At 46.0% G+C, this 25084-nt stretch overlaps 1 protein-coding gene across 2 annotated transcripts in view; it reads right to left on the bottom strand.

Moving 5' to 3' along the window:
* Nucleotides 1–25084, bottom strand: part of CLTC (clathrin heavy chain) — an 87512-nt gene that overhangs the window by 31865 nt on the left and 30563 nt on the right. The window contains exons 4-17 of one of the 2 annotated variants that reach the window (XM_061605269.1): nucleotides 23570–23731; nucleotides 22625–22738; nucleotides 21265–21438; nucleotides 13275–13472; nucleotides 11463–11663; nucleotides 9839–9991; nucleotides 9485–9607; nucleotides 8439–8576; nucleotides 6833–6997; nucleotides 6504–6684; nucleotides 5742–5905; nucleotides 2555–2680; nucleotides 1266–1408; nucleotides 67–301 (exon numbers count right to left, since the gene is read on the bottom strand). In XM_061605269.1, coding sequence (XP_061461253.1) covers nucleotides 67–301; nucleotides 1266–1408; nucleotides 2555–2680; nucleotides 5742–5905; nucleotides 6504–6684; nucleotides 6833–6997; nucleotides 8439–8576; nucleotides 9485–9607; nucleotides 9839–9991; nucleotides 11463–11663; nucleotides 13275–13472; nucleotides 21265–21438; nucleotides 22625–22738; nucleotides 23570–23731 — 2277 coding nt within the window. The remainder of the gene's footprint in view (nucleotides 1–66; nucleotides 302–1265; nucleotides 1409–2554; nucleotides 2681–5741; nucleotides 5906–6503; nucleotides 6685–6832; nucleotides 6998–8438; nucleotides 8577–9484; nucleotides 9608–9838; nucleotides 9992–11462; nucleotides 11664–13274; nucleotides 13473–21264; nucleotides 21439–22624; nucleotides 22739–23569; nucleotides 23732–25084) is intronic. The other variant, XM_061605270.1, reaches the window with a different exon arrangement.

Consider the following 25084-nt stretch of genomic DNA (forward strand, 5'->3'; position numbering starts at 1 on the left):
TGGCTCCAAACAGTGCTAAAGAGCATCTTTCTGGCCAAGAGAAACTCAAGTCTCCTGGCTACTCACGTTGATAAGCTCCTGATCGCACTGCCCACGCTCATAAGCCACGCATGCCAGATGCGGGTCTCTCTTCTCACAGTACTTCCCCACCACCCGGCTGTCATAGTAGGGGTTCTCGCGCAGGAACCTTTCGGGGTTGTTGTTACTGTCGATGTAGATTTTAGCCAGCGCGTTGTGTGTGGCCGGCTCCTCGCAGCCCTCATGAATTCTGGCTTCCAGCCAGGGCAGCAGGAGTTTCAACCTTTTAAAAAAAATAGAGAGGGGAAGGATGGGGGGAAATAGTCACTTGATGAGTAGGGGAGTTCCCGAAGGGGCTGTCTGAACAAATAAACGTCTCCCTATAACCCACCACACACATCTGAAGGCAGGGTTCAAGTGCTGCAGAAGCTGGCCAAGGAAGCCCTGGAAGAATTCCTGCCGAGTCCACAATCTGATTCCGTTCCCCACCCCGACCTCTGCAAGTAACAAGCTGTTGCTAGGCCTAACCAACTAAAAGCAGCTTCTGGCAACCTGGCGCCCTCTGGATGTTCTCGACAGCAACTCCCATCAGCTAGGAGGTGTCATCCAAAACAACTGGAGGGCAACAGGGTGGCGAAGGCTGACCTCAGGGATAGTGCGTTTTGCTCTAGAAGTGATCAATGAGAAGTCAGTTGGGTGTTGAACGAGGACCTGGGAGACCAGTGTTTAAATCCCCACTTAGCCATTCATTCATTCCATTTATACCCCGCCTTTCTTTTCAGGATAGAAACCCGAGGCGGCTTACATATGGTTCCCAGGCGGTCTCCCATCCAGGCCCTGACTAGACCTGGCCCTGCTTAGCTTCAGCAGGGTGCCATGTGCCTTCACACATAGCCATGAAGCTCTCACTGGGTGACCTTGGGCCAGTCATTGCCAGCCTACTGTACAAAGGTAAAATTTACAGTCACTGCTCCCCCATTTTCGCCTCCGGCTCCACCCACCCCTGGCATGTGGCCCCCAGAAAAGAACGCAGCCCTTGGGCTGAAAAAGGTTCCACACCCGTGACGTGCAAGGATATTGGCTTCACAGGGCTCTGTCTGTCTCACGTGTCTGTGTGTCGCTACTGTCTTTCCAATAAGACCATATTAAGGAGCTACAATTCAAACACAGTTTCAACATTCCTGGTTAGCAATCCCCAAGAATGTCGATGCCACAGTAAGACAACGCTATTACCCCATGAAGTTTACCTATTTCTTTTTTCTACTTCGGCAACAAGCTCATCCGTGGAAAACTGCCCTCTCACAACCAGGATCAGGTTCTTTATGACATCTTCAGAGCAATCAACGTCTAGCAAGCCACCGATGACCACAGGTAGACGACTCGGATTCACCTACAGCAACCAAGGTGGTAAGATGCAACAGGCTCCAACCCACCCATCAAGTTATCGCCCACATACGAAACAAGCTTCAGCTAACACAGAGTGACAACCGCAAAGGCTGCAGGCCTCCCAGGCAGCCATCCTCGGGCTGCTTTCTATACCGTGGCCTTGCAGACAATCAACACTCGCAGCTGGATGCAAAAAAACCCATCCAAGATGGATGACAAGACATTTTATACATTTGAAAGGTTCCCTGCTGAGCAGCGAGCATGTGCCTACTGCCTAGGGAAAAAAAGCAGGGGGAGGAAGAGGTGCTGAGACCACGCCTTAGTAGTGGCAGACCAAAGCAACATGAGAAAGGTACGGCTGGTCCTGCAACCCTTAAAACGGTGTCCTCCTGTCCTGCAGGGAAAGCGCAGCCTTCCAGTTGACGTTGTTGGACTACAACTCTCATCATCCCTGGCTAGTGGCCGTGCTGGCTGATGGGAGTTGGGAGTCCAACAACATCTGTTGGTGATCATGCTGTTTACTGCCAGCTTAATGGGTGTCAAAGAAGTGTAGGCTGTGAGCCTTGCTATGATGAGAGCCTCCCCACTCTTGCCCACCATTTCCTGGCTACATCTGTTCTCAAAAAGCAGCCACCACAGAATTCGCTGTTCTGAAAGCCGTCAGAACTAATTTACAGGCAGGCAAATAGAACTGTCTTGTAGTACTCAGTCATGTCAAGGACCGCAGTACAAGGTTTTGCCCCTCAACAGCAATCCACAGAGCAATTTCTTGTCCTGTTAGACACCACCAGAAGGCACCCCCTTTAACTGGGCTGCGCTGCCTCCATCAGCCTAAAAAAACACCAGCTAGGCCCCCACGCCCCCCAACCTCTGAATGGCTTTCATTAGAAATGCTCCAGAGAAGGTGAGACACTGTTTTAGGGCAGCGTGAAGCCAGTCAACTGCTCAAAATAGCGTTTAGACTAGAAATCCAAGGCAATAGCCCAAATCTGATGTTAAAAAGCCAGAGTGCCATTTAGCTCAAAATTAAGCAAGCACCACCATTTCCTGGCTGAATCGATTCTCGAAAAGCAGTAACCAGAGTCAAGGTGGCTCAGGAAGAGAAAGCTGAAGGTCCCTCCTTCAGGAGGTATAACCACCTGCTTCTTACCTTCTGCACGTAAATCTCAATGTATTTCTGGAGGTTGTTCCTGTACAAGTACAGCACCAGATCGTGGACGAAGTCAAAGCGGTCACAAACGATGATCAGTGGGAGCTGGTCTGTCAGTTTCGCTTCCTGCAAAAAAAGGAGAAAGCAGCATTTATGAACCCCCCCTTCTGCATTCCAGAAAAGGACAAACACAGAGCTAAAACTGTGCCATGAAGAGCAAGTGCGGCGAACAGAAGCAGTTCATACACCGCAGGGACACGTTCCCATTCAAATTTCACCTGAAGAGCTTATTTAAAGACTTTGTTATTTACCACCACACATATCCCAAGGTCTCTTCCTGCTGCAAGCTCCTATCTACCTTTTTTGGAAAAAAAATAAATTGCGACTACTGTCACGGGTTCTTGACGCACTCCTGTTTTGCAGAGACAGTTTTACAAAAAACACAGAACAACAAAAGGATTACAAGCCTAGACTAGGCCTCAGCATTTGTCAGCTGCTACAAATTATTCAGCATGCAGGATCAACTCTGGGGTTGCAGTGGCTAATACAGATTAAGGCTTCTGTTAATACCAAGGGTGGCATGTTCAAAGCGCTTGGTCCTTTCACCTTGCGCTTTCCAGTCAGGCTTGCCTGATCACCTGTGGCGAATAAATGATTCCCAGGTGGCCAAACGGGGGAAGTCCTTGCAATGTTTTTGAGTGCGGGTTCTTCCTTGCCGCTGTCCCCTTTTTGGGGCCGTCAACATGTAAACAAGGCCACCTTAATCTAAATGTAGGTTCCTCCATGCAGCTTCTTAAAATAGGATCCACTTACAGAGCTCGCTGGTGCTCGTTGGGGCTGGTGGGAAGGAAGACAGGGAGCCCTAGCAGTAGGCGGAGGCAAAGCCAATAACAGGCAGAGCCAACTCTAATTCTGGTTTTGTCCTCATCCTTCTCCCTCCTCACTTCTACAAGGGCAATGCTGAAGCTGAGGAGGGAGAGGGGGAGGCTGCGGCCAATAGCCAGCACCATCTCCTTGACTGGTTGCAAATAAGAAGCCAGGGCAGACCAGGGTTGGTGAGGCAGTGTCCGCCCTAATGGAGCAGCTTCCGCTGCCTGCTTATAAACCAGTTTTTCAAAGTGGGGCGAGTCTAATCCAATTTAGGCCACATCCACACCAGACATTTATTCCACATTAAACAGTCATGGCTTCCCCCAAAGAATCCTGGGAAGTGTACTTTGTGAAGGAGGCAGAGAGTTGTTAGGATACTGTTATTCCCCTCACAGAGCATTTCCCAGAATTCTCTGGGAAGAGGGGCTGATTGTTAAACCACTCTGGCCACTGGAGCTCTGTGAGGGGAATACGGGTCTCCTCTCAGCATCCTTCACAAACTACACTTCCCAAGATGCTTTGGGGGAAGCCATGACTGTTTAATGTGGAATAAATGTCTGGTGTGGATGTGGCCTAAATTGGATTAGAGTCACCCCACTTCGAAAAACTGGTTTATAAGCAGGCAGCGGAAGCTGCTCCATAATAACACTAGAACACGTGGACATTCAAAGAAGCTGAATGTTGGAAGATTCAGGACAGACAAAGGGAAGTACTTCTTTACTCAGCGCATAGTTAAACTATGGAATTTGCTCCCACAAGATGCAGTAATGGCCACCAGCTTGGATGGCTTTAAAAGAAGATTAGACAAATTCATGGAGGACAGGGCTATCAATGGCTACTAGCCATGATGGCTGTGCTCTGCCACCCTAGTCAGAGGCAGCATGCTTCTGAAAACCAGTTGCCGGAAGCCTCAGGAGGGGAGAGTGTTCTTGCACTCGGGTCCTGCTTGCGGGCTTCCCCCAGGCACCTGGTTGGCCACTGTGATAACAAGATGCTGGACTAGATGGGCCACTGGCCTGATCCAGCAGGCTCTTCTTATGTTCTTAATGTGGAATAAATGTCAGGTGTGGATGTAGCCTTAGAAGACTGACTCTGGCAAATGCTCTTCCTGACTCCTTATGGGGACCTTAGCAACTCCTTCTCAGTTGATATTGCCTGGAGATCCCGGTATGGAATGGGACCGAAACACACAATGGAAACAAACCGGAGTCAGCGCCCAAGTTGCAAGGGGTCACAATCCCTATGCAGCAACTGCAGTTTATTCAGTGTGACTCCAAGTAATGCAAGGATAGAGTAGGGCTGTTCTCTCTGAATGATCAAGACACCTTTACAAGAAATGTTGTCAAGGTTACAAGGAAGTATTGTGTTCCAAGAGGAAAGTTAAGCCACCATACACAGACACACACCAGTTTTTCGAGACTGCAAATCCCAGGATAGAATCCTCTACACAAATGTGGACACTGAAGGAGTTAACAGATCAGGGACACCTCTATATCGGAAGGGTTACCTGGTACATGTCCTGAACATCCCACAGACACAAGGATCAGCACAAAAGACAACAGACCAGTCAGGAAATGGTTGACACATGCAACTCAAAACTGCTGTTTGTAGGCTATCCTCAAAGAGGGCTGTTAGATGACCCTACAAGGGTCCCAAGTCTTTCTCTGCTTCGCACCAATGCTAAGGGTTGTATCGAATGTTAGTCCTGCTCAGAATAGACCCGCTGAAATTCATGGGCATAACTAACTTAGGTCCATTTATTCTGATGGGTCTGCTTTGAGTAGGACTAACACTGGATACAACCCTAAGATTTTCTGGAAGAGTCAACACAGACGCACGTCACAGATGCAGGCTCATGCCAACGGAAGGTACTCAGGGGCATTTAGAGATATGGCAATGTTATGCCCGACTGCTTATACTCCACCTCAATCACAGAGATCTTCTGATGGGGCAACTTCTGGTAGTCCCCCCCGTCCCATGCCCGAGGTTTGGTCAGCTTCTACCAGGGACCGAGCCCTTCGTGTAGCAAGGGCCAAAGGGAACTGTGGTCCAAGAACATCTGGAAGGCCACAAGTTCCACGAGCCCATGATTTTGGCTTTGCTTTTCCAGGGTTTTTGTTTTGTTTTAAAAATGCTGTTGCTCTTTCATGAAAAAGACCTTGCTTATATTGCTAGAATAGATTTAACGCTGGGCCTGAGCAGCATTATCTGCAAGGGCCTCCACCACTATGGAGATTAGAAAATGAAAAACCACAGACCAGCGATAAGCAGAGCCCATGATACGAGGGAGGGGCGGAATTCTCTTATCTTCTTTTACCTTGAGGAAGTTCTTCACCCGCTCTGGGTCATAGCAATTGCTTTCTCTGCAAATTCTTTCCACCTCTTTAATTTGGCCCGTCTTGCAAGCCGCTTGGATGTATTTGAAGTGGACATCCGGGTCCTGGCTGAAGTTGACGATAGAACCCAGGAAATAGAAGAGCCCTAAGCGGAGGAGGAAGAGACTTAAATCAATGCCCGTGCCCTGGGAATTAAGGGGAGAGATTATGCAACTGTGGGACCAGGTCCTGTATACGAGAAATTCTTGTGGCCTTCCAGGTAGGGCAGGGGTGTGATATGGGGGGAGGGAACCTACTTCAGACAGAGGGCCGCATTCTCATCTGGGCAACCTTCCAGGGGCCACATGCCAGTGGTGGGCAGAGTAACAAATGTAAAGTTTACCTTTGTACGACAGGCTCGTTCTAAACAAATCACACACCCCTCCCTGTCCTCAGGATGCAAACCCTCTCCCCAGCCACACTGCTTTCTCCCCAGGCCACATCCCTCACTGGGCCCTCTTCACACCCTCCTTGAGTAATTATGCCTGGCTGGGATGTGCCCGTAACTCCAATAGTGCATCTTACATGCCTGGATGGATGGGAAAAAGAGAGGGTGTGTGCAGGAAAAAGCTTACTGTACAAAGGTAAAATTTGCATTCTTTGCTCCACCCAGTTTGTCTCCAGCCCTGCCCACCAGAATGGAACGCAGACTGAAAAAGCCCCCCCATCCCTGATGTAGAGCTTGGGTGTCCCAGCTGCCTTACCTTCAAAACTCTTGAATGATTCAAAGAGTTCAATCAGGGATTGCGTTGAAAGCTGCTCATGGTACTTGGAAGCAACCTGGACGCATATCTGCAAGTTCTGGCGGATGTTAGCAGAGAGCATCGCCCGCAAGCATTCGAGGGAGTCTTCGACCGAGAGGGAGCCGAAGTAGTTTACCAGCCACTGCAAGTTAAAACACGTAATTAGGACATGACTTTGGGCTAGACTTTAAAGTTTGCTTTGCACCAAGCAACTGCCCAAAAGAGTAAGCAACAGAAGCCAGTCATTTTTTCAAAGATGCAGCTGGAACTTGAGGTTTGGGGCGCTGTACCTCGGGGTTGAGAAGGTGAGTGTGGACCACGGCGCGCTTGATATCGTACAAATCAGTGAAGTGTTCCAAAGCTCTCTGGAGGAGGCCAGCTTTCTCACACAGTTGGGCAATGTGAGCTCGGTCATAGTGAGTGAACATTTGGTTCCCTAGGATGGCGTCAGCAACCTAGAAAAAGAGAGGTGGCAAATAAAAAATGGACCTTGTTCTAGATTTAGGGCTTCAACACCAGGTGTAAATTTAAGAAGCTACAAAGAAAGCCAGTTACTCGATACTGCAAGCCTCCCTATACATTCCTTCGCATATGCTGCAGGGGCAAAGCGGACATGTTTGGTAAGTAGGGACCTTTTGGACATCTCTGTGTAGCATCCACTCTGACTTTTTTAACCTAAAAAAGGCTCATCAGGGACTGTTAACTCACAGCTTTAGGAAAACACCACAATTCCGCTGCCCTCATATTTCAGAGGACTCTTGGCTTCTTCTTATTATTCATTAAATTTATAGGGAAGCAAAAACACAGTCAATAAAATGTTTAAAAAATATATTTAATAAGCAATTCCAATACAGTTTCAGACTGGGAAAGATCTCTGCTTGCAAAGTGCCTTGGAAGACAAAGATCTTCAGTAGGCACCAAAAAGTCAAAAGAGATGCTGCCTGTGTAATATGTAAAGGGAGTTCCAAAGGGTGGGTGCCTGATTCCTATATTTTGCGGAACAGGCCTACTGATAAGGTGGTATTTGCCAGAGCCCTTCATCTGCAGAGCGTAGTGACCGATTGGGTATATAAGGGGTGAGAGGGTCTTTCAGATATCCTCATCCCAAGATGTATAAGGCTTTGTTCTTATTTATTTATAAATATATTTATATACAAGAGACTATACACCAAAACCAGAACGTAGCTCAGTAGCCAACTGTTTTTTATTTTTATTTTTAAATTTTTATACCGCCCCACAGCCGAAGCTCTCTGGGCGGTTTACAACATAAAAATCAGTATACAATATACAATATTAAAAGGAAAAACAATACATCACATTCTAAATAAACGTAACTAAACAATAAATCTCAACAATGTACATAACATAATAACAGAACAAATGAAACAAAACAAATATAACAGTTACAAAAATATCTAAAAATATTCTCCAATGTCCCATTGTGTCTTATCTGCTTGATGCTGCCATTTCTGATTTTTTAAAATGTTTTGTTTACAAGTCAGAGTGTTGGACTGAACAACTATTCTGAGGGCTTTTTTGTTAACACATCTGAGGCCCGCTTAGAGGGCAGAACAGCAGAGTATAACATTTGGAGAAAATCAGATTAAATTACTCTGATATGGCTGCAGAAATATCAATTCCACAAGTCAAGGAAAGGATGAGAATCTAGACAGTGTAGTTGCCTTTAATGCACCAACTACTAGATTGAATACAAGTTCAATCCCTCTTAAGAGTTGATCCTGTGGTATTTGAGCCACAAAATGCCATTTAAAATTCATCAAGGAGGAAACAAGGGAAAGTATGATCACAGAATCAATGGTGCCAGCCTCAGAACTACTGAGCTTTAGTCCAAAATAGCCACCTGGTTCAGTTTCCACACCAAGACAGAGGGCCTACCTGAGGGGCATGCATGAGGTTCATTTCAAGCAAGCGGGTTTGCAAAGGTCCCTCAGAAGGGCGGTTGTTTTTCAAGGCATCCAATAAGAAAGCTGTACACTGCTGAATCAGGTTGTATTCCATGAACACATCCACTATCTGAAAAAGGAAAAAGGATTCACTTTAGAGCCCACTCCACTTGAACTGTCCTGAGGGAGGGAATCAGATACTGTGCAATTTGTTTCAAGAACTCCTAGCTAAATTAGACAAAGCCACCCAAATCTTCTCAAGAGGTTGCTTCTAATCGTAATGCTGATGCACCCAAAAATCTGCTTCCACTCACTCAAAGCTTATTCCAGAGGTGTGGAACCTGTGGCTTTCCAGATGTTGGATTACAACTCCCATCATCCCTAACCATTAGCCATGCTGGCTGGGGATGAAGGGAGCTGAGGCCAGCAACACAGGCTACTTCACAGGTTTTCCCACTCCAGCTTATACAGAGCCCTTATCCAATCCTAGAGAGCACAAATATGACCTCACATGGACCTTCATACAAAGATGGAGGTGTCCCTGCTCCCCAAGAGGCTCTCCTGTACATTATGCGTGAATAGGATGAAAATCCCATCCCCCCTTTCCCTATCACCCAGAATTCTGAGGCCCCACCTGCCTCTCCCTCCACCTGCTGCTTGCAATCAGTTTGAGCCCTTAGAAGATCAACTTCTGACTTCTTTTTCAGCACTGCCCAGAGAGGAACAAGGTAACAGTGGATAGATGATCAGTTGTACAAGAAAAGATCTTCCAGTTTCCCTTCCACCCATAAGCCTCAACATTCTGCGGTGCAGCTATCTAAGCTTTAAAGGTCCATAGTTTTTCAGGTTATTTGCCAGTTGCAGAAAATCTGCTAACAGCTTGCCTGGTACTAACTCCTCTTGGAGTTGCCCCCAGGGGATGCCACTCTGCGGGTCCTCCACCTATCAGTTCAAACGGAGGAGAGGCTGAAGCTCAGTGGCAGAGCATCCACTTTCCATACAGGAGGTCCCAGGTCTCTATTCTCACAATTTACTTACTTGGGTGATATCCGCAAGAGGTTCTTCATCCTGCACCAGCATTTGGGCAAACTGCTGTCCTTGGTCTGGGCTAATTCGCATTACATTCCTCAGGAGGAAGATCCAGTCAGGAGTGTAGCCAACCTACATACACACACACACACACACACACGGGATTTCAGAGGGTTTTTTTTTTTTAAGGGTTTAGCTAACCAGAGGGAAGACAATCCTGAAAACAGCTAATGATAGTTGAAAAAGAATATACAGTACAAAATTAACCGGCTACCCCACAGGAACAAAGCAGTGTTGGGAAAGCTAGCATCCTTCCTAATATTAGCTCCAGTGCCTCATTCTTTCAGTTCAACAACAACTCACCTTCTTTGCATACAGCACAATCTTCTGGACTTGCCCCGTTTCAGCAAAACACTGGATGACTTTGTTGGGAACATTTGCCCTTAAGTAAACACTCAGAGCCAATGTTGGGTCCACAGATTTCACCAAATCTCCTAGTTCTTCAGAGCATTCCAGCTGTTTAAAACACACATACAAAACATTTTAAGAGGTTAGAAGAGAAAAGCAAAACGATAACGGCTAAACCACAAAAAATGCAAGATGGGCTGTCTTGACAAGAAAACCTGCAGGTCTCTTGCACACACGTGCCTGCATCCACACAGTCTGCCAGGCAGTTCAGGTCCAATGAATCGTACAGAACAGAGGTGGGCAGAAGGTAGAGTGGATCTACTGGTAGATCTCTGGGTAATTTGCAGTAGATCACCAAGGGTTTCCAACTCCCAGTTGTTTACAACTATTCTTGTGATGGTAATTTGTTCTAAACTGCTGTGATGTTGTATTTTAAACTGTTGTAACTCATTCTGGGACCTTACGGTGAAAGGTGGGAGAACCAGTAAGATTTTTTTTTGTAACAGAAGTGTAAACTCAGTTCAGGTACCAAAAACCAGTATGTGGACTAAGCACCCTGCCCCTAAATTTTATGATGCTCCTTCAAAGCCTTTATTTTGCATCAGAGCTCTAGCTGATGAACCCCCCATTCTGGTAAAAAAACAAAAAAAGGAGATCCAACGCATCATTCCTGAAGCCTCCACACACTGTAGCATCAGATTCAGCATGTGGTATTTTTACATTTTCTACCTTCTCTCCCCAATTCCGGCATTTTCAGACATATAGCAGTATTCTTGAACCTTGAGACTCCATATGTTGCTGGACTACAACTCCCATCATCCCCAGCCAGCATAGGGAATGATCAGAGATGATGGAAATTGTGGTCCAGCATCATCTGGGGGCCCAAGGTTGAAGAACACTGTTCTAAAAAGACCTACATTCTGTTAGCGTGGCAGAGTAGCCAGGCCTCTTTGGCCCCACCATCTATCCATGTGTACCAAACCCTCCTAAAGCTTTATTTCTCTACCTCAATATGGGCTTCGGTGCCATGCAGGGTTTTGCCAGCCCCTAGGACCAGATGTCAAGTTAGGCAGAAGTATAACAGGCTGCAGATTTATGCAAATAATTTCTGCAAGGGGGCTTCTTTGAAGAATGCATTATCAGGCTTCATAATTTTTAAATACAAAATACAACACACACAACCCAGCTTATAACCAGAGACAAAAGCACTGGCAAAGGGGGACAAGGCAAACAGTTCTGGCAGAGATCCAGAAGACATTGGGAAAATGAAGGGGCAGAAAATCCTGAGTTTACTTGGAAAAGCCTATGAATAAACACTGTTCTCTGCATCCAATAATGTGAAGACAAGGTTGCCTTACATATGAGGGACCATCTTTACTTTTGACATTTGCCACAGCACAGTTCAGTAGCTCATGCAGCAACAGCCACTTAAGACCAACTACAACCCCCAGCTTTATTAAGGCACAGGACTGTTGCTATTTGGGCTCAATGTGCAGGTGCCTAGCAAAACTGCTGAACTTGGCAACTGGTAACCACCAAAGCTACACCCCCTCCCCAGGCCCCAGAAGACACACTTTACCTTGTCTTCTTTTAACCATTTCTCCAGGAGCTGCTTGCGTCCTTGCTGAAGCACCGGCCGGCAGAGTTCTAGTGACTCGTACTTGTTCAGCTGACCTTGGTCTAGCAGGATCCCAAAATACTGGAGGAGGGGAGAGGTCTGACCTGGCTGCGCTGGGACACTCTGGAAGCGGCGGATGGTGTCTGGGGTACGCAAGATCCCCTTTCGGGAAAAAGAGAGAGGTAAATTAACTACATCACCTGCCCTTTGGGGAGCCAACAAGAGGGGTCAGTTCCCTACACAGCTGGCTTTCTCACACTGCCGTTTCCACAGCCCACAAGCAAGCCCCCAGCAGCCCCAGCCAGCACAGCCATGCTGACTGAGGCAAATGGGAGGTGCAGTTGGAAACTTCTGGAGGGCACCACACTGGTGAAGGCTGCTTACAGACTCAGCACCACTCAGTCACCTGCCCCGGATGTGGGGAACAGATTTTCCCTGCTAATGTTATCCAACCGTAACGTTGCAATTATGCCCATGTGCCATCATCTTCCTACCTTTCCATGGGTAGACATAAAACTGCTCTAGGGAGCCACGCAGCACCAGGTTAGTGAAATGTTCTATTCCAACTGACTTTTTTGTGTGTGTTTTCCCCCCCAATAGTAAAAATGGGAATTGTTACTGAATATGAGACTATCACGAATTGTAGAAATAATGAGCTATTACAGACCAGGTAGATTCATGCTATTTAGCATTAAAAATAACAGAAAGGTGATCAACTAGCGACTTCCTCCAATTAAAAAGAACTCATTTATTTTCTCTTTATTCATAAGATACAATTCTTAAAAAAACCAGTAACATATGCAAATAACTATACAAAGGCATAAATATATAATGATATGCATATATACGTGAAGAATATTAACAAACCTTAATAGTAATGAGAAAGCTCTTCTATTTATTCTAACATTTAATAGTTGAATTGTGAAGTTTTTTTAAAAAAGAATATCAGCTGTTTTTGATGATTAGCCTCCTAGAATTTCTTCTGAAAAACAGACAGGGCATCGATGTTTTAAAACGAAAAAAGTTACTCTTTGCACAGCACCATCAATGTGCACGCCACTTCTGAAGTATAAGACAACAGGTCCCTGCCCCAAGGAGCTTCCAATTTAAAATTCTAACACAAGGAAAACAGAGGAAAAGGGACACAGGAAAGCAACAGGAAAGCGGCACGTAGTTGCTTCTGTTACTGCATGTGAACTAGAGAGATGCGCCAAAGTCTTCACGGAAAAGGTTTTGAGGAGCAATTTGAAAGAAGAGGTAGCATTCATGGAGATAAACTCAGCAGACCAGGTGTAGCCAATGTCCAGATGTTGCTGGACTCCAACTCCCATCAGCTCCAGCCAGCATGGCCAAAGGAGAGGAATGATGGGACTTGTAGTCCAGTCTGGAAGGCAACATGTCGGCTAGCAATGCCATAAATGCTACTGAGCTAGACCGACCTCTCTCTGAGTTGGTATAAGACTGCTTTTATGTTTCTCTCCTACGTCATTCAATTGCACACATTTCTCCAAGGGTGCTTCTTTGGGAGAAGCAGGTGCAACTGCTACCTAGTGGTGTATAATAGATTATAGTCTTGTCATCCTAAATTTCCAAGCGACAACACAGGATAACTCATGTTACTACCTAATGTATCACCAACGGTGGCAGGGAAAGAACAAGCAAAACTGAAACAGCCTTGCCGTCACTAGTGACTGTAGGATCACACACCCCAGAGGAGTGAATCTGCACTCAAGACACATACCAAAGCTAGGGTCACTTAGCCATTTTCTATACCTTCGGGGCGTTCGCCGCCACTTTTGCTGCTTCTGAGTAGCTCCCTTGGGCAAAAAGCGCATTGAATTTCCGGGCAAAGAGTTCTTCGGCGCCGGCAAGGTTGTTACGGACAGCCATCCGCAGTGCCAGGTCAGGGTTTTGTAACACGTTGGTGATGTATGGAATGATGTTTTCTTCTTCCACACACACTGACAGAACCTGAGATGGAAACAAGACAGAGTTTTCTACTGGTGTGAGCAGCGGTTTTTAATCCAAACGTGATACGCCAAGATCCCTTGCAAAGGAACAGAAAGCAAAGCTGTGAGGGAAAGTAAAGTGGTGGATTTGCAAAACTTGCATTTTTAGAAGTAAATCCTGTAAGACTATTTCATCTCCTCCTTTTCATAACTGCATGTGTTTTCCACCCTATTTTCTCTCTCTACCTTTTTTCTTCTCTCTCTCTCTTATTTGTACCGGCCTTCAGGCCTGCTCGATTACGATTTGGACATTTTCAATAAAAATCTATTAATGAAAAAAAGAAGTGCCATATAATGTCCATTCCATATTTATGAGGAGTTGTTCCTTTAGAGGGGGCAGCATCTCTGCTCCGGAGCTCTCTTGTCTACTGACATTAGGCAGGCACTCCCCACTAGACTGTTTTAGATGCCTGCTGAGAACTTCTGTTTTGGCAAGCCTACCCAGTCATATCATCTAGTTACCTGTATTTGTTTTAAACATTTTATTGATTTTAACTGTGTTTTAATGATGGGTTGTATCCAATGTTAGCCATACTCAGAGTAGACCCATTTAAATTAATGGACATAACTAAGTTTATGGATCTTGATGCGTGTACATCGAATAGAACTTTTAAATATACCTAAAACCATCAAGTTATATCTGTTTTTTAATTGATCTGTAGATTTTATCTGTGTTTTATTTACACTATTATTTGTAGACTGCTTAGAGAGCTCTCTAAGCAGTTTGTGAATCTTCTGCATCAGCTGACAGACTTCTTTGAGCTTTTCCACTCTATACTGAAGGCAGGGAATTGCATTTTGAATGCCCACTCACTTCCTGCAAATACATAAGCTGGCACAAGGAGGGGGTGGAGAAGAAGAATCCCACCCCGACAGGCTAGTTTTCTTCACGCAGGGAAACATTAAAAACAATGCCTTCCCCACTTGCAGCCTGAAATGGTGCAGTCCACGATTCTTCTACTTAGTTCTGTGCAAATGTATAGAACCGCTCTTAAGTCATGAAAGGCTTCTTCCTCTGTGAGAAGGGAATGCACTGCTAGTCTTTTAGACTTCTGAGCACCAAAGGGAAGATCAAGGACTTACACTGACAGCAATGAGTCATCCACATCCAGTCAGCTCAGAAGCACACAGTGCCCCAATTTTGGACACTAGATTTATACATGCATTTATTTACACGGTTTACTGAGGGGCATCTGTTCAGGTGAGAGCTGCGTAGTATTCCTCATCTCAAAAACCTGCAAATAATTGTGTCCTATGGGCTGGAGCACTCACAATACTACAGCTGGAAAGGGCTGGAATTCACCATCCCTGCCGGGAGTATGCATAGAACACCATTTGCAAATGTTACGCAATCTGGGGTAGCAATTGCCATTAGTTTAAAAATACTTTTTTCCCAAATTTCTCCATCAATCGCTACTAGCCATGATAGCCGAATATGGAGATTAGTATGCCACTGAAGACCACACACAGAAAGATTTCATGATGTGCTGTGAGCTTCCCACCGGCATCCAGCTACTGTGGGAGACTATGCACTGGACTTCTAAGGGTTCTTCCTAACCCTCACGGAGAAAGAGCAAGTGGAAAGGTTTGAGGGGGTACAGCCCCCCACAGCCTAAGTCAGGCATTTCCTGGAAGTTTCTTTTTTAAAAAAGATCTGGGGAGGCAGCCTTGCTCAACACCCTCATTCGCTGTAGTAAGAAACAAGTGCCACCACTGAAAAGACGCTAATCTTTTGGAGCCTGCTTCCAAGGCAGAAACACCAGGCCCATCCTCAGATCCTTTGGCTACCCAGATTAGTTTTATCCATTCATTCAAAGCATTTATACCCAGTTCTTCAGCCAAAGACGACTCACTAAGCAGCTTCCTTAAAAAAAAAAATAGACACAACACAAGAGGAAAAAGGGATGAGGAGAGATGAGGAAAAAAGCAAGCTGGTAACACCAAGAATTTCGCTCTTAAGTTTATTTATTTATTCATACATTTATATCCCACCTTTCCTCCAAGGAGCTCAAGGTGGTGTACAAACATGGTTCTCCCACTCCTGGTTTTATCCTAGCCCATAACACCTATAAGGTAGGTTTGGTTGAGACAGTGACTGGCCCAAGGTCACTCAATAAGCTTCAGGGCTGAGCAGGGCTTTGAACCCTGGCCTCCGAGGTCCCAGTCCGAAACTCTAACCACTGCACCACATTAACCAATCTGGGTGAAAATGGACTGTTCACAGTTGGAAAAACAGGACTTCATGGCCCCCCTAGTAATAGCCTGGCAACCTAATCTTGGCTGCAACGTAACCAGAAGTTGTTGACCTTACAAAGTAGACGCTAGTTGCAATCTGCCAGCTTCTTGCACTTCCTGCCCTGACAGGGAGGCTCATGGGCAAGCCAGAGCAAGTGGTCCCAAAATCCTCTGTGAAGTGGAGGAAGGGCCCAGCCCAGCTGGGGAGAGCAGCAGCAAGTGGAAGTGTCACCTCCTTGCCATCTACTTGGTCTTTTCTTCAAAGGGCAGGTGGAACCAATGGAATCAATGAGGGAGGGAGGGGCCCTGAGACTTAGGTCAAAGAGCTGTATCCAACGCCAGTCCTACTCAGAGTAGAACAGACCCATTGAAATCAGCGTGAGATCGCTTTGGAGACTGCTTTTGGATATTTTTGCTTGAGCTTTATTGTTGAGCTTTATGCTCATTTACATACTGATGCATATTATATGATATTTTTAGTGTTGTGGTGATTCCTTTTTTATTGCGTTTAGTTGTTATGCTACACTATTTGGACTGTTTGTTGTTGTAAACTGCTTTGAGCACAGACTATTTGTGGAAAATGCGGTACATAAATAAGTTATTGGCTTTTAACTGAGGTCCATTAATTTCAACAGGCTTACTCCGGGTAAAACTGAGTTGGATACAACCACCAAAGCACAATTTGGATGGGCCCTTAATACAACAGCTCAGGAACATGCAAGTGGGATCATCAGACAGCAGAACCCTAGGGAAATGCTTGCATTTAGCCTCCTCCGCTTCAAGAAGTGCCCCTCCCTACAGCATCACATGGCAAAGCACTGTTTTCTTTACATGTGCTGAACTGTCTGGGTGGCCTTTTGGATCCTGGCCTACATTTCTTATACGTGCTCCTGTGCGTGCGTGTGTGTGAGTGAGGGGGAAGGAGAGCGTGCAGTCAGGAGGCTGGGAGAATTAGTACTACCCACATCATCTCTATAGGTGCCATAGCTCAGTGGCAGAGCACCTGCATGGCATGCAGAAGGCCCCAGCTTCAATCCCTGCATCTCCAGATAGGGCTGGAGAGACTCCTGCCTGAAACCCTAGAGAGGCACTGCCAATCAGTGCAGACAAGTACTGAGCTAGATGGACCAATGGCCTGAGTCTGAATAAGGCAGCTTCCTATGTTTTGCTTTCAGATAGTCACAGATTCAATCTTTTATGTACACCGCCCAGAGAGCCTTCGGGCTTAGGGCGGTATATAAATTAAATTAAATAAATAAATTAAATAAATCCCTGGCATCACCATATATTTTTTTTAAAATATGAATCAGGTAACCAGTGATGGGAAAGCTTTGTCCAAGACCCTGGAGAGCTGTTGCCAGCCAGTGTAGAGAACACTGCGCTACATGGGTATGTGGTCCAACCCAGTACAGGGCAGCTTCCCACAGGCCTTCATACCCAAAGGAAAAACCACAAAGCTGCTGATTCCCAGATTGTGCAACCAGCTGCCAGGAAAGGCTTTTCTAGAGCCATAACAGCTTAGCAGCAGATTAACACAATCCAAAGGGAAGAGGAATGCTGGGGACCCGAGAAAGGTTCATTTTCATCGTAAAAAAAGAAATTCCAGCAGTTGACCACAAACCAACCCAAGTGCCATTTGCCCTTGGAATCATCCCCGAGAAGAAAATTAGGCTGGCTACCCCTTTGCATTCTTTTCGTCATTCCTTACTCGTTCAGGGCGCTTTGAAAAAAGAGTTCAACACATGCAAAAGCCCACCTACGAGTGTCAGCTACATGTGCTTATTAAGCGCTGCATTCCCCCACCCCGGCCAGAATTGGACAGACGAGTGCTACGTTCCTACAGTTTACAACAGCAACCTTGCCGGTCACAAGGGGTGGTTCAGATCTGCTCCATTACGTACCTGACCAAAAATTTAAAAAAGGACAACCCACTTCTACCTGGGCCAGAGACAAGGGGTGGTATTCAAGGCTAGTCCTACTCAGAGTAGGCCCATTGCAGTGAATAGGCATGACTAACTTAGGTTCATTCATTTCAAAGGGTCTACTCCGAGCAGGACATAGTCAAATGCAATGCGAGCAGATTAACCACTACAACGCACTGGCTCTTTAGAGTGTTGGACTAGGAGCTGGGAGATTAGGGTTCAAATCCACACTCAGCCGTGAAGCTTGCTGGGTGACCTTGGGCCAGTCACAGTCTCTCAGCCTAACCTACTTCACAGGGTTGTTGTGAAGATAAACTGGAGAGGAGGGGAATCATGTATGCCACTAAGCTCCTTGGAGGGAAGGTGGGATGTAAATATAATAACAGGCAAAAGGAGAAACCAAGACACAGGTTGAAGCCCTCAAGATAAAAAGTGCATAAATAAATTCATTCTTCCTTTTGCCTCTCATACTTCCAGACAGAGCTGTAATAGCGGGATCTAGCAGAGTGGCCATACTTTAGTTTTTAGTACAGCTGTCTACCAGTCAGGCAGCGGATTGCTATCTGGCTTTCCAACCCATTTCAAATGTGCATGGTGCCAAAAAGCTCTATATAGGATTATCTTCAGAGAAACCATGACCATTCAACCAAAGTGATTTACCACTTGTTGTTAGGGAATAAAAGAGAAGATTACTGATGACTGCCTATTTTATTCTGTATTTATATTGTATTTTATCAATTTCAATGTGTACGTCGCCTAGAGTGGCTTCGGCCAGATAGGCGACACAAAAATTAAATTTTACTTACTTACTTACTATTATGGTACCACTCCAGAGCTTATGTGGCTGCTACAGAACCCCGTTTCTTCAAAGCCCAATTTAGTCAGCTAAAACTTTGGTAAATTAATCCATTAGGGCAATTAAAGACTGCAACCCTCTACTGGTTTACGATGTACAGTGAAACGGTAGAGAAGCAGATGGGGGGGGGCAGAGAGAAAGATGCAAGGATACACAAGATAGTGTGTTTTTCACAGACTTGGGCACTTTAGAAGTCCTCCCAGAGCCCTTGCAATAATACAGCCGTGCAGTTCTCACAGGGTGCCCATACAGAGCCCTCTGTATGTATTAACTCCTTGAAGTTTTGCACCGAAATGAAGTTAAGGAATGCCAAGATAGCCTACCTTAGCATCAAGCAATGACCACAGAGCGGTAAGAGATTAAACAAGACAAAGAGATGCCTATACACCTTTCTGCTTGCAAAAAAAAGCCAGAGGAGAAGCTGTGGCTTCTGGCTTGGAGTGGTGCGGTTGTATCCAATGCTTGTCCTACTCTGAGTAGAAGTATTGAAAACAATGGATATGACAACTGGGGCCCATTAATTTCAGTGGGTCTACTCTGAGTACAACTTAGTTGGCTATGACTCCTCCTGATGTTGCTGGACTCCAACTCGTCGGGAGAGAAATTCAATACAGTTTGCATTTAAAAGTGACTCTACCGAATCTGCACTTCATAGGAACTGCCTTACATGGAGTCAGATCACTGGTCCATCTAGCTCAGTACTGCCTGTACTGACTGGCAGCAACTCAATGGTCAATGGCTTGCTGTGGGCATGCCTCAAAGGCCTCTTGGTTCCTCCCCACTTGCAATAGGGGGTAACAACAAACCATGTTCTCTGGCTTAACCTCATACACCCGAAGCAGTGCTGTTTGTTAGGCTTTGCTCCCAGCAAACCACCTGGCTGATAGATTGCGGCTTGTTATTTATTTATTTAGACTATTTCTATACCGCTTAATATATAAAAAGATCTCTAAGCAGTGTACAGAGAAATAAAACAAGTACGTATTATAAAAATGCACAATAAAACAGTGATACAAAAAATACATACACGATACAAATTATTAATAAATAAATACCAACACAAATTTCTTCACACTTCCCCTCTCCACCTCCTGGGTCCCACGCAGGACTCCACCAATGCACCCTGGCTCTCACCCAGGGCCCAAACAAACACAAATCCCCCCAAAGTCTCACCAAAAAAGTGGGTTCCCAGGGGATCCCAAAGATGGCACTTAGGACCCACATTTTATAAGCCTGGGAACCATCTTGAATGCTGGATCTTTCCTGCCGCACATGAATTTGCTGAGTTCTTTGCTGAACACTAGGAACCAGAGCCTGGGGTTGTTGCAGCCAACCAGGGCCTATGCTCTTTCTCTCCACCAGCGGGTTGGCCTGCTCCATTGATGATATCCTGTTGGCTAGTATCTTGTGTTCGGGCTACTGGTCCCCAACTTGCAGCTTGCGCCTCTGCAGCCTTGTCCCATCCTCCGGGAGATACCACCGCTGCTATCTCCTCCTCCTCTTCCTCCTCCGGCTTTTCCTCCCTCCTCCGGCAGACTGGAGGAAGTAGCTCTGCTTTCAGAAGTCTTCAGGCTGCGTCACTTTCTCTGAAGTGGGCGCAGGGCCTTTTGTGTGGACAGTCCAGAGCTCTTTGAAGAAGTAGTTTGTTGAACTTCTCACCTCTCCCCAGAGAAGCATAAGTTGGGTAGTGAAGGCAGTGAGCCACCCGTCAAGATGGAACCCAGGGGAATCATTAGTTGCAGACCAAACCACGTACCGCAGTCAGGGATCACAGTATGTTTTGGTCCCCATATGAACGGGAAGGAGTGAAGCCGCCGCACTTTTGCTTGTGTGCCATAAACCATAGTTTATGGCTTACCGCAAGGTACAGGAGCAGCCTTTGAGCAAAGGAGCCCCAGGTACTGTGAAACCAGTAGTGGTCACTGCTAAGGACATTCTTGCATTTGGCTAACTAGGGCTGTTTCCGCCATGTGCCCTGGCAGCAGAAGACTGTGCAGGTGGTGGCGTAAAGTTGTCTTTCGCAGAGCATGCCAACTAGTTGTCATTTTTTGGCCAGTGCTCAGGGATGACAGGAGATATAGTCAAACAACATCTGGAGGGTCACAGGTTCCCCCACCCCTTGCCGAGAGCCTCAACTCTCCCTGGTCTACATCAAAACGTCCAATATAGAAGTAACTTGGAAGCTCCCAGGCACTGGCTGTCAAGTGGCATTCCACAGTTGACAGCGTTTAGCAGACTCAAAAGTAAATATCACAGGTACGGAAACATTCTTTAAGGTCAGCAGCGTTAAACATTGCCAAAAGACAGCTCAGACAGCATTCTCTGAACTTCCACCTACTAATGCTCAAATACAACACTTTGACCTGCTGCATGGAAGGGATGGCAGGTGGAGTTCTGAATCCCTAGTCACAGTCAGAGTACAGTGCCAAGACTCAGACTTTCAAGGGAGAGTGCGAAATTTGGGGGTGGGGGAATATAAGCACAGTTTCTACACTGTATTCACCTACCAGGCCTTAACCTCATAGTAATGCCAGCTTTGAAGCCGGTACAACAGGCATGGGGAAATCTATGGCCCCCCAGATGTTGCTGGACTACAACCCGCCCCATCATCCACGACCATCAATCATGCTGGTTGATGGGAGTTGGAATCCAACAACATCCAGAGGGCCACAGGTCCCATCCACCCTTACCCACTACTGCTGTAAGACCCCCTGAACCCCAAGAGAATAAGATTTCATTACTTGTCCTTTTCTGTTGACTCCAATGATTCCAGCCGTGGCTTCATGGGGTGCCGTGACAAAGATGGTTTCTCCACTGATTCTGTTCATGTAGATACAGGTGCCCGTTTCGAGGTCATACAGATGGATGTAACCATATTTTGTGATCAAGAAAACCACATCGTGTTTTTCACTGATCTGCAGGAGAAAGAAGGGAAACAGGCCATCTTTTAAGACGTCAGCCATGAGTTGCAATCAACTGTAAGTACTCTGCCAGGACACGTGGCCAAGGAAAAGTGAATATAACGCAAACTGAACAAGTTAGCAAGATGACCCATTTTGCATAAGTCCTGCTAGTCATGGGACAGCTAACAAGCAATGTGCTGTGTCTAGCCACTAGATATCATATTCATCCGCTTCCCGGTTTCTGAGATTTTAGCAGGAATTGTTTAGAGCAGGGATTTCCAAACTGTGGTTTGCAGACCACCTTCGTTCAGGTGGTCCATGGCATGTCTGTGGATTTTGGTTGCTAATGGGAGACTATTGCTTTAAATATTTATATTGATTTTTAATTGCATTTTTATTGCGACATTTATTTCTTACATATTTTTATTACAATTTGAGTTCCATGGAATACAATATTTAAATACAATTAAAAATCATACTGCATCGAGCACAGCACATTACAATTGCTACAACAGGCAGAAAGGTCTGCCAAGCCTCTCAGCCATTTGCTAGTGGTGCAGGGGAAAAGAGTTTGGGAACCGCTACCCTAGAGAGGTTCAAGCGCTTCTTTGCAGCAATATGGACTAGAAGCTTAGGGTTGTATCCAAACAAGTTCTATATGGAGTCGACCTAAGTTAGTCATGTTTGTCAATTTCAATGGGTTTACTCTGAGGACTAACACTGGATGCAACTTTTACTTTTTCATGAAAGCTGAGATTCTCAAGATACTGAATTCTGCACCTGTATTTATCTGTACTATGCTCCCATAGAACCACGTGAGAACACACACACAGCCCTGTGTGGAGTTTAGGGCTGGTACGAAATAAGGCATCTTTTGCAGACATCCAAGTATTAATTACTTGAGTGCCAAAGAACAAAGCAAGCTTTGGTAAGTAACCAACTGCCTTCCCTGCCCTTATAAAAGCCAAAAATACCTGAACTTTAGTTCTATAAAAGGGAAGGCTAAGCGGCAATTAAAGGCAGCTTACACAGTTAAATCCAAGGCTTGGAAGTCAGCAATATTAAGCTTTGCCATTCATGAGCATTTTGAAACGACTGACTGAAGGCCTCCTAAATTACAGGTACTTTGTCTCTATCCCACCACCCCCAAATGAAGACACAAGGAGTAAAAAGCAAAGGCTGTCTCCCTCGGTAATACCTGCATTGCTACTGGGAAATCATTCTGTGCTTCTGGTGGGAAGAAGACATCCACAGCTTTCTTGGGAAATGGCTGGTTTCCTGTGGGAGGTGTGCCGACTTCAATGATATGCAACTGTAAGGTGAAGGGAGCAGATTGGATCACATCTTCAGCTTCAGCTATAACCAAGGAGTGGGGAACATTTTTCAGCCCAAGGGCCACATTCCCCCATGAGCAATCTTCCAAGGGCCACATGCCAGGGCTAGGCAGGTCCCAAGGAAAGAGCAGGCCGGGCAATGGATAAGACTCTTACCTTTGTACAGCAAGTTGCATTGCACCCATGCAGGAGTCAGAGGTTTCTATACTATCCCACATCTCTCCATCCAGGCAACCAAAGAGGCACAATCGCAGTTGAAGAACACATTCCAGTCAGGCAGATGCTAGCAAGGGCGGGTTACGGCAGGGCTGGGCAGGAGGCGTGGGCTATGAAGAGCTCCAAGGGCCAGACAGAGAGGCCTGGAGGGCCACATTCAGCCTCCAGGCCTGAGGTTCCCCCCACCCTTCCACTATAGTTTCCCCTTTCCCAGACCTGCCAATGAGGCTGCTTATATCCCATCCCCAGATCCCTATTATCTATTTCCCCTCTCTTCAGCGAAAGTCCTCGGAAGAGTCTCATTCATTAATTTAACGAGATGTGTATACTGCTTAACTTCTAAGCAGTTTACAAAGAATATAAAACACATTCAGACTTCCCTATTCATTCATCAGTGTGTGTCATATACGCATGCAAAGTAGTAATAATTTATGCTGCCTTGCAGGTAAGGAGAAGGAAAAAGAGACAATAATGTTTCAAGGGTTCACTATTCAACAGTCACTTTTGGACACAAGTCCTGGGGCCAAAAAGAGCCCCCCTCCCACACCTGAAACTATGCAAAAAGGGATGATCACCAAGCCACCGGATTTTACCTTGCCTCCTGCTTGTCCTCTCACTGCAAAACAGAAAAGAGTGGATTCTTCGGCATTGCCTTCCATCTTGAACTGTGCAAAGCTAGCAGCGTGGCCTTCAATGGGTTGGGACACTTTCCTATCTACTGAGTAAAGCTGCATGGCGCCCACTACACGGTTTTGCTTTATTAAGAAAAGGGAAAAAGAACGATTTAACTCTGCAACAATTTTACTTTCACCACAAACCTTAAATTAGCAGGCTGAACACACAAACGAGGTATATTTATGCAAGCCCAAGCAAAGTCTTTTTAGACCCAGGCAGGTTTTGTTTTCAGTCGGACACTTGCAAGAGGGCTAGAGCACTGGTTAAAAGCCCCCTTCTGCCTGGTGGGGAAACCTATGGCTCTCCACTTGTTGTTGGACTTGCAACTCACTCCCATCGGCCCCAGCCAGCACGGCTCATGGTCAGGGAAGCTGCGGAGCTGAAGCCCAGCAACATCTGGAGGGCCACAGATTGCTCAGTGCTGGCTTTACAGAACACAGTCCACCTGGTCAACTTGAGAGGAGACAGGAAGACAATGGACTGGATGGGACACTACTGTTTGGCCCCTTGTCACTTAGAACTGCCTCCTTCAGTGACCACTCCACCGGTCGTTACGCAACAGTATGAGAAGAGCTAGTATCTACTTCCTAGATATACTCTGTCTCCTCTTTTTCTGTATCATGTCTTATACTTCTATCAAAGATATTATTCTAAACTGCATATTGTCCCTGGTTGCTTTGGTAGAAAGGGGGGTATGTCAAAATGTAGTTAAACAAAAGGAAGCCTTGCATTTGGCTCCTCCAGTTTCTCCCTGGAGCACAAAGGTGAAGTACTGGATCCAGCTGGAGGGCTGGACCCTTATCCTCTCCACCTCCCACGGGCCATGTTCGACAGGTGGGTGGAGTGCCCCATCAGTCACCTGACACTGTGCTTTGCAAGACCCGACAACCAGCTGATCGCTGGGGCTTGCAAAACACTCTGCAAGAGACTTTGCAGGTGCTGCCTTTCAACTGATCAACAGTGCCTACAAACCCCCCTTTGGTCCAGCAGCATCTTTACCTGCCCCACATCTGATGTTATATATGATGTCAAGAAGAGGACAGCTAGACTTGACTTGGCCAAAGCAGTCTCATAGGCCTAATACTTATGCAGCACCGGTGAAGCCCCCCCCCAATCTGCAGCACTCCCACAGGAGTCACCATTTCCAGACCCCTTTTTCCTCAAGCCTTCCAGCAGGGTATTCGAAAAAGAAAAGCTTAAGCGTTGCTTTATTCACAGGCCAACAGATTTCAGCTGCACTGCATTAAAATGCATTGTTTAAACAATGACTCAATAGGCACTGAACACCAAGGCACTTTTTGACCAGAATACACTGCAGAATATTAACAGTTAGGAACGCTCCCCTTCTCATTTGCCTTAGTCAAATTCAGCTTATGGTCTGGAATTTGCCATCTTTTATCAAGAAGTAACCGCAGAATGGCATTTAGTCACAT

Source organism: Rhineura floridana, chromosome 21, assembly GCF_030035675.1.
Source record: "Rhineura floridana isolate rRhiFlo1 chromosome 21, rRhiFlo1.hap2, whole genome shotgun sequence".
In the NCBI taxonomy this organism is placed as follows: domain Eukaryota; kingdom Metazoa; phylum Chordata; class Lepidosauria; order Squamata; family Rhineuridae; genus Rhineura; species Rhineura floridana.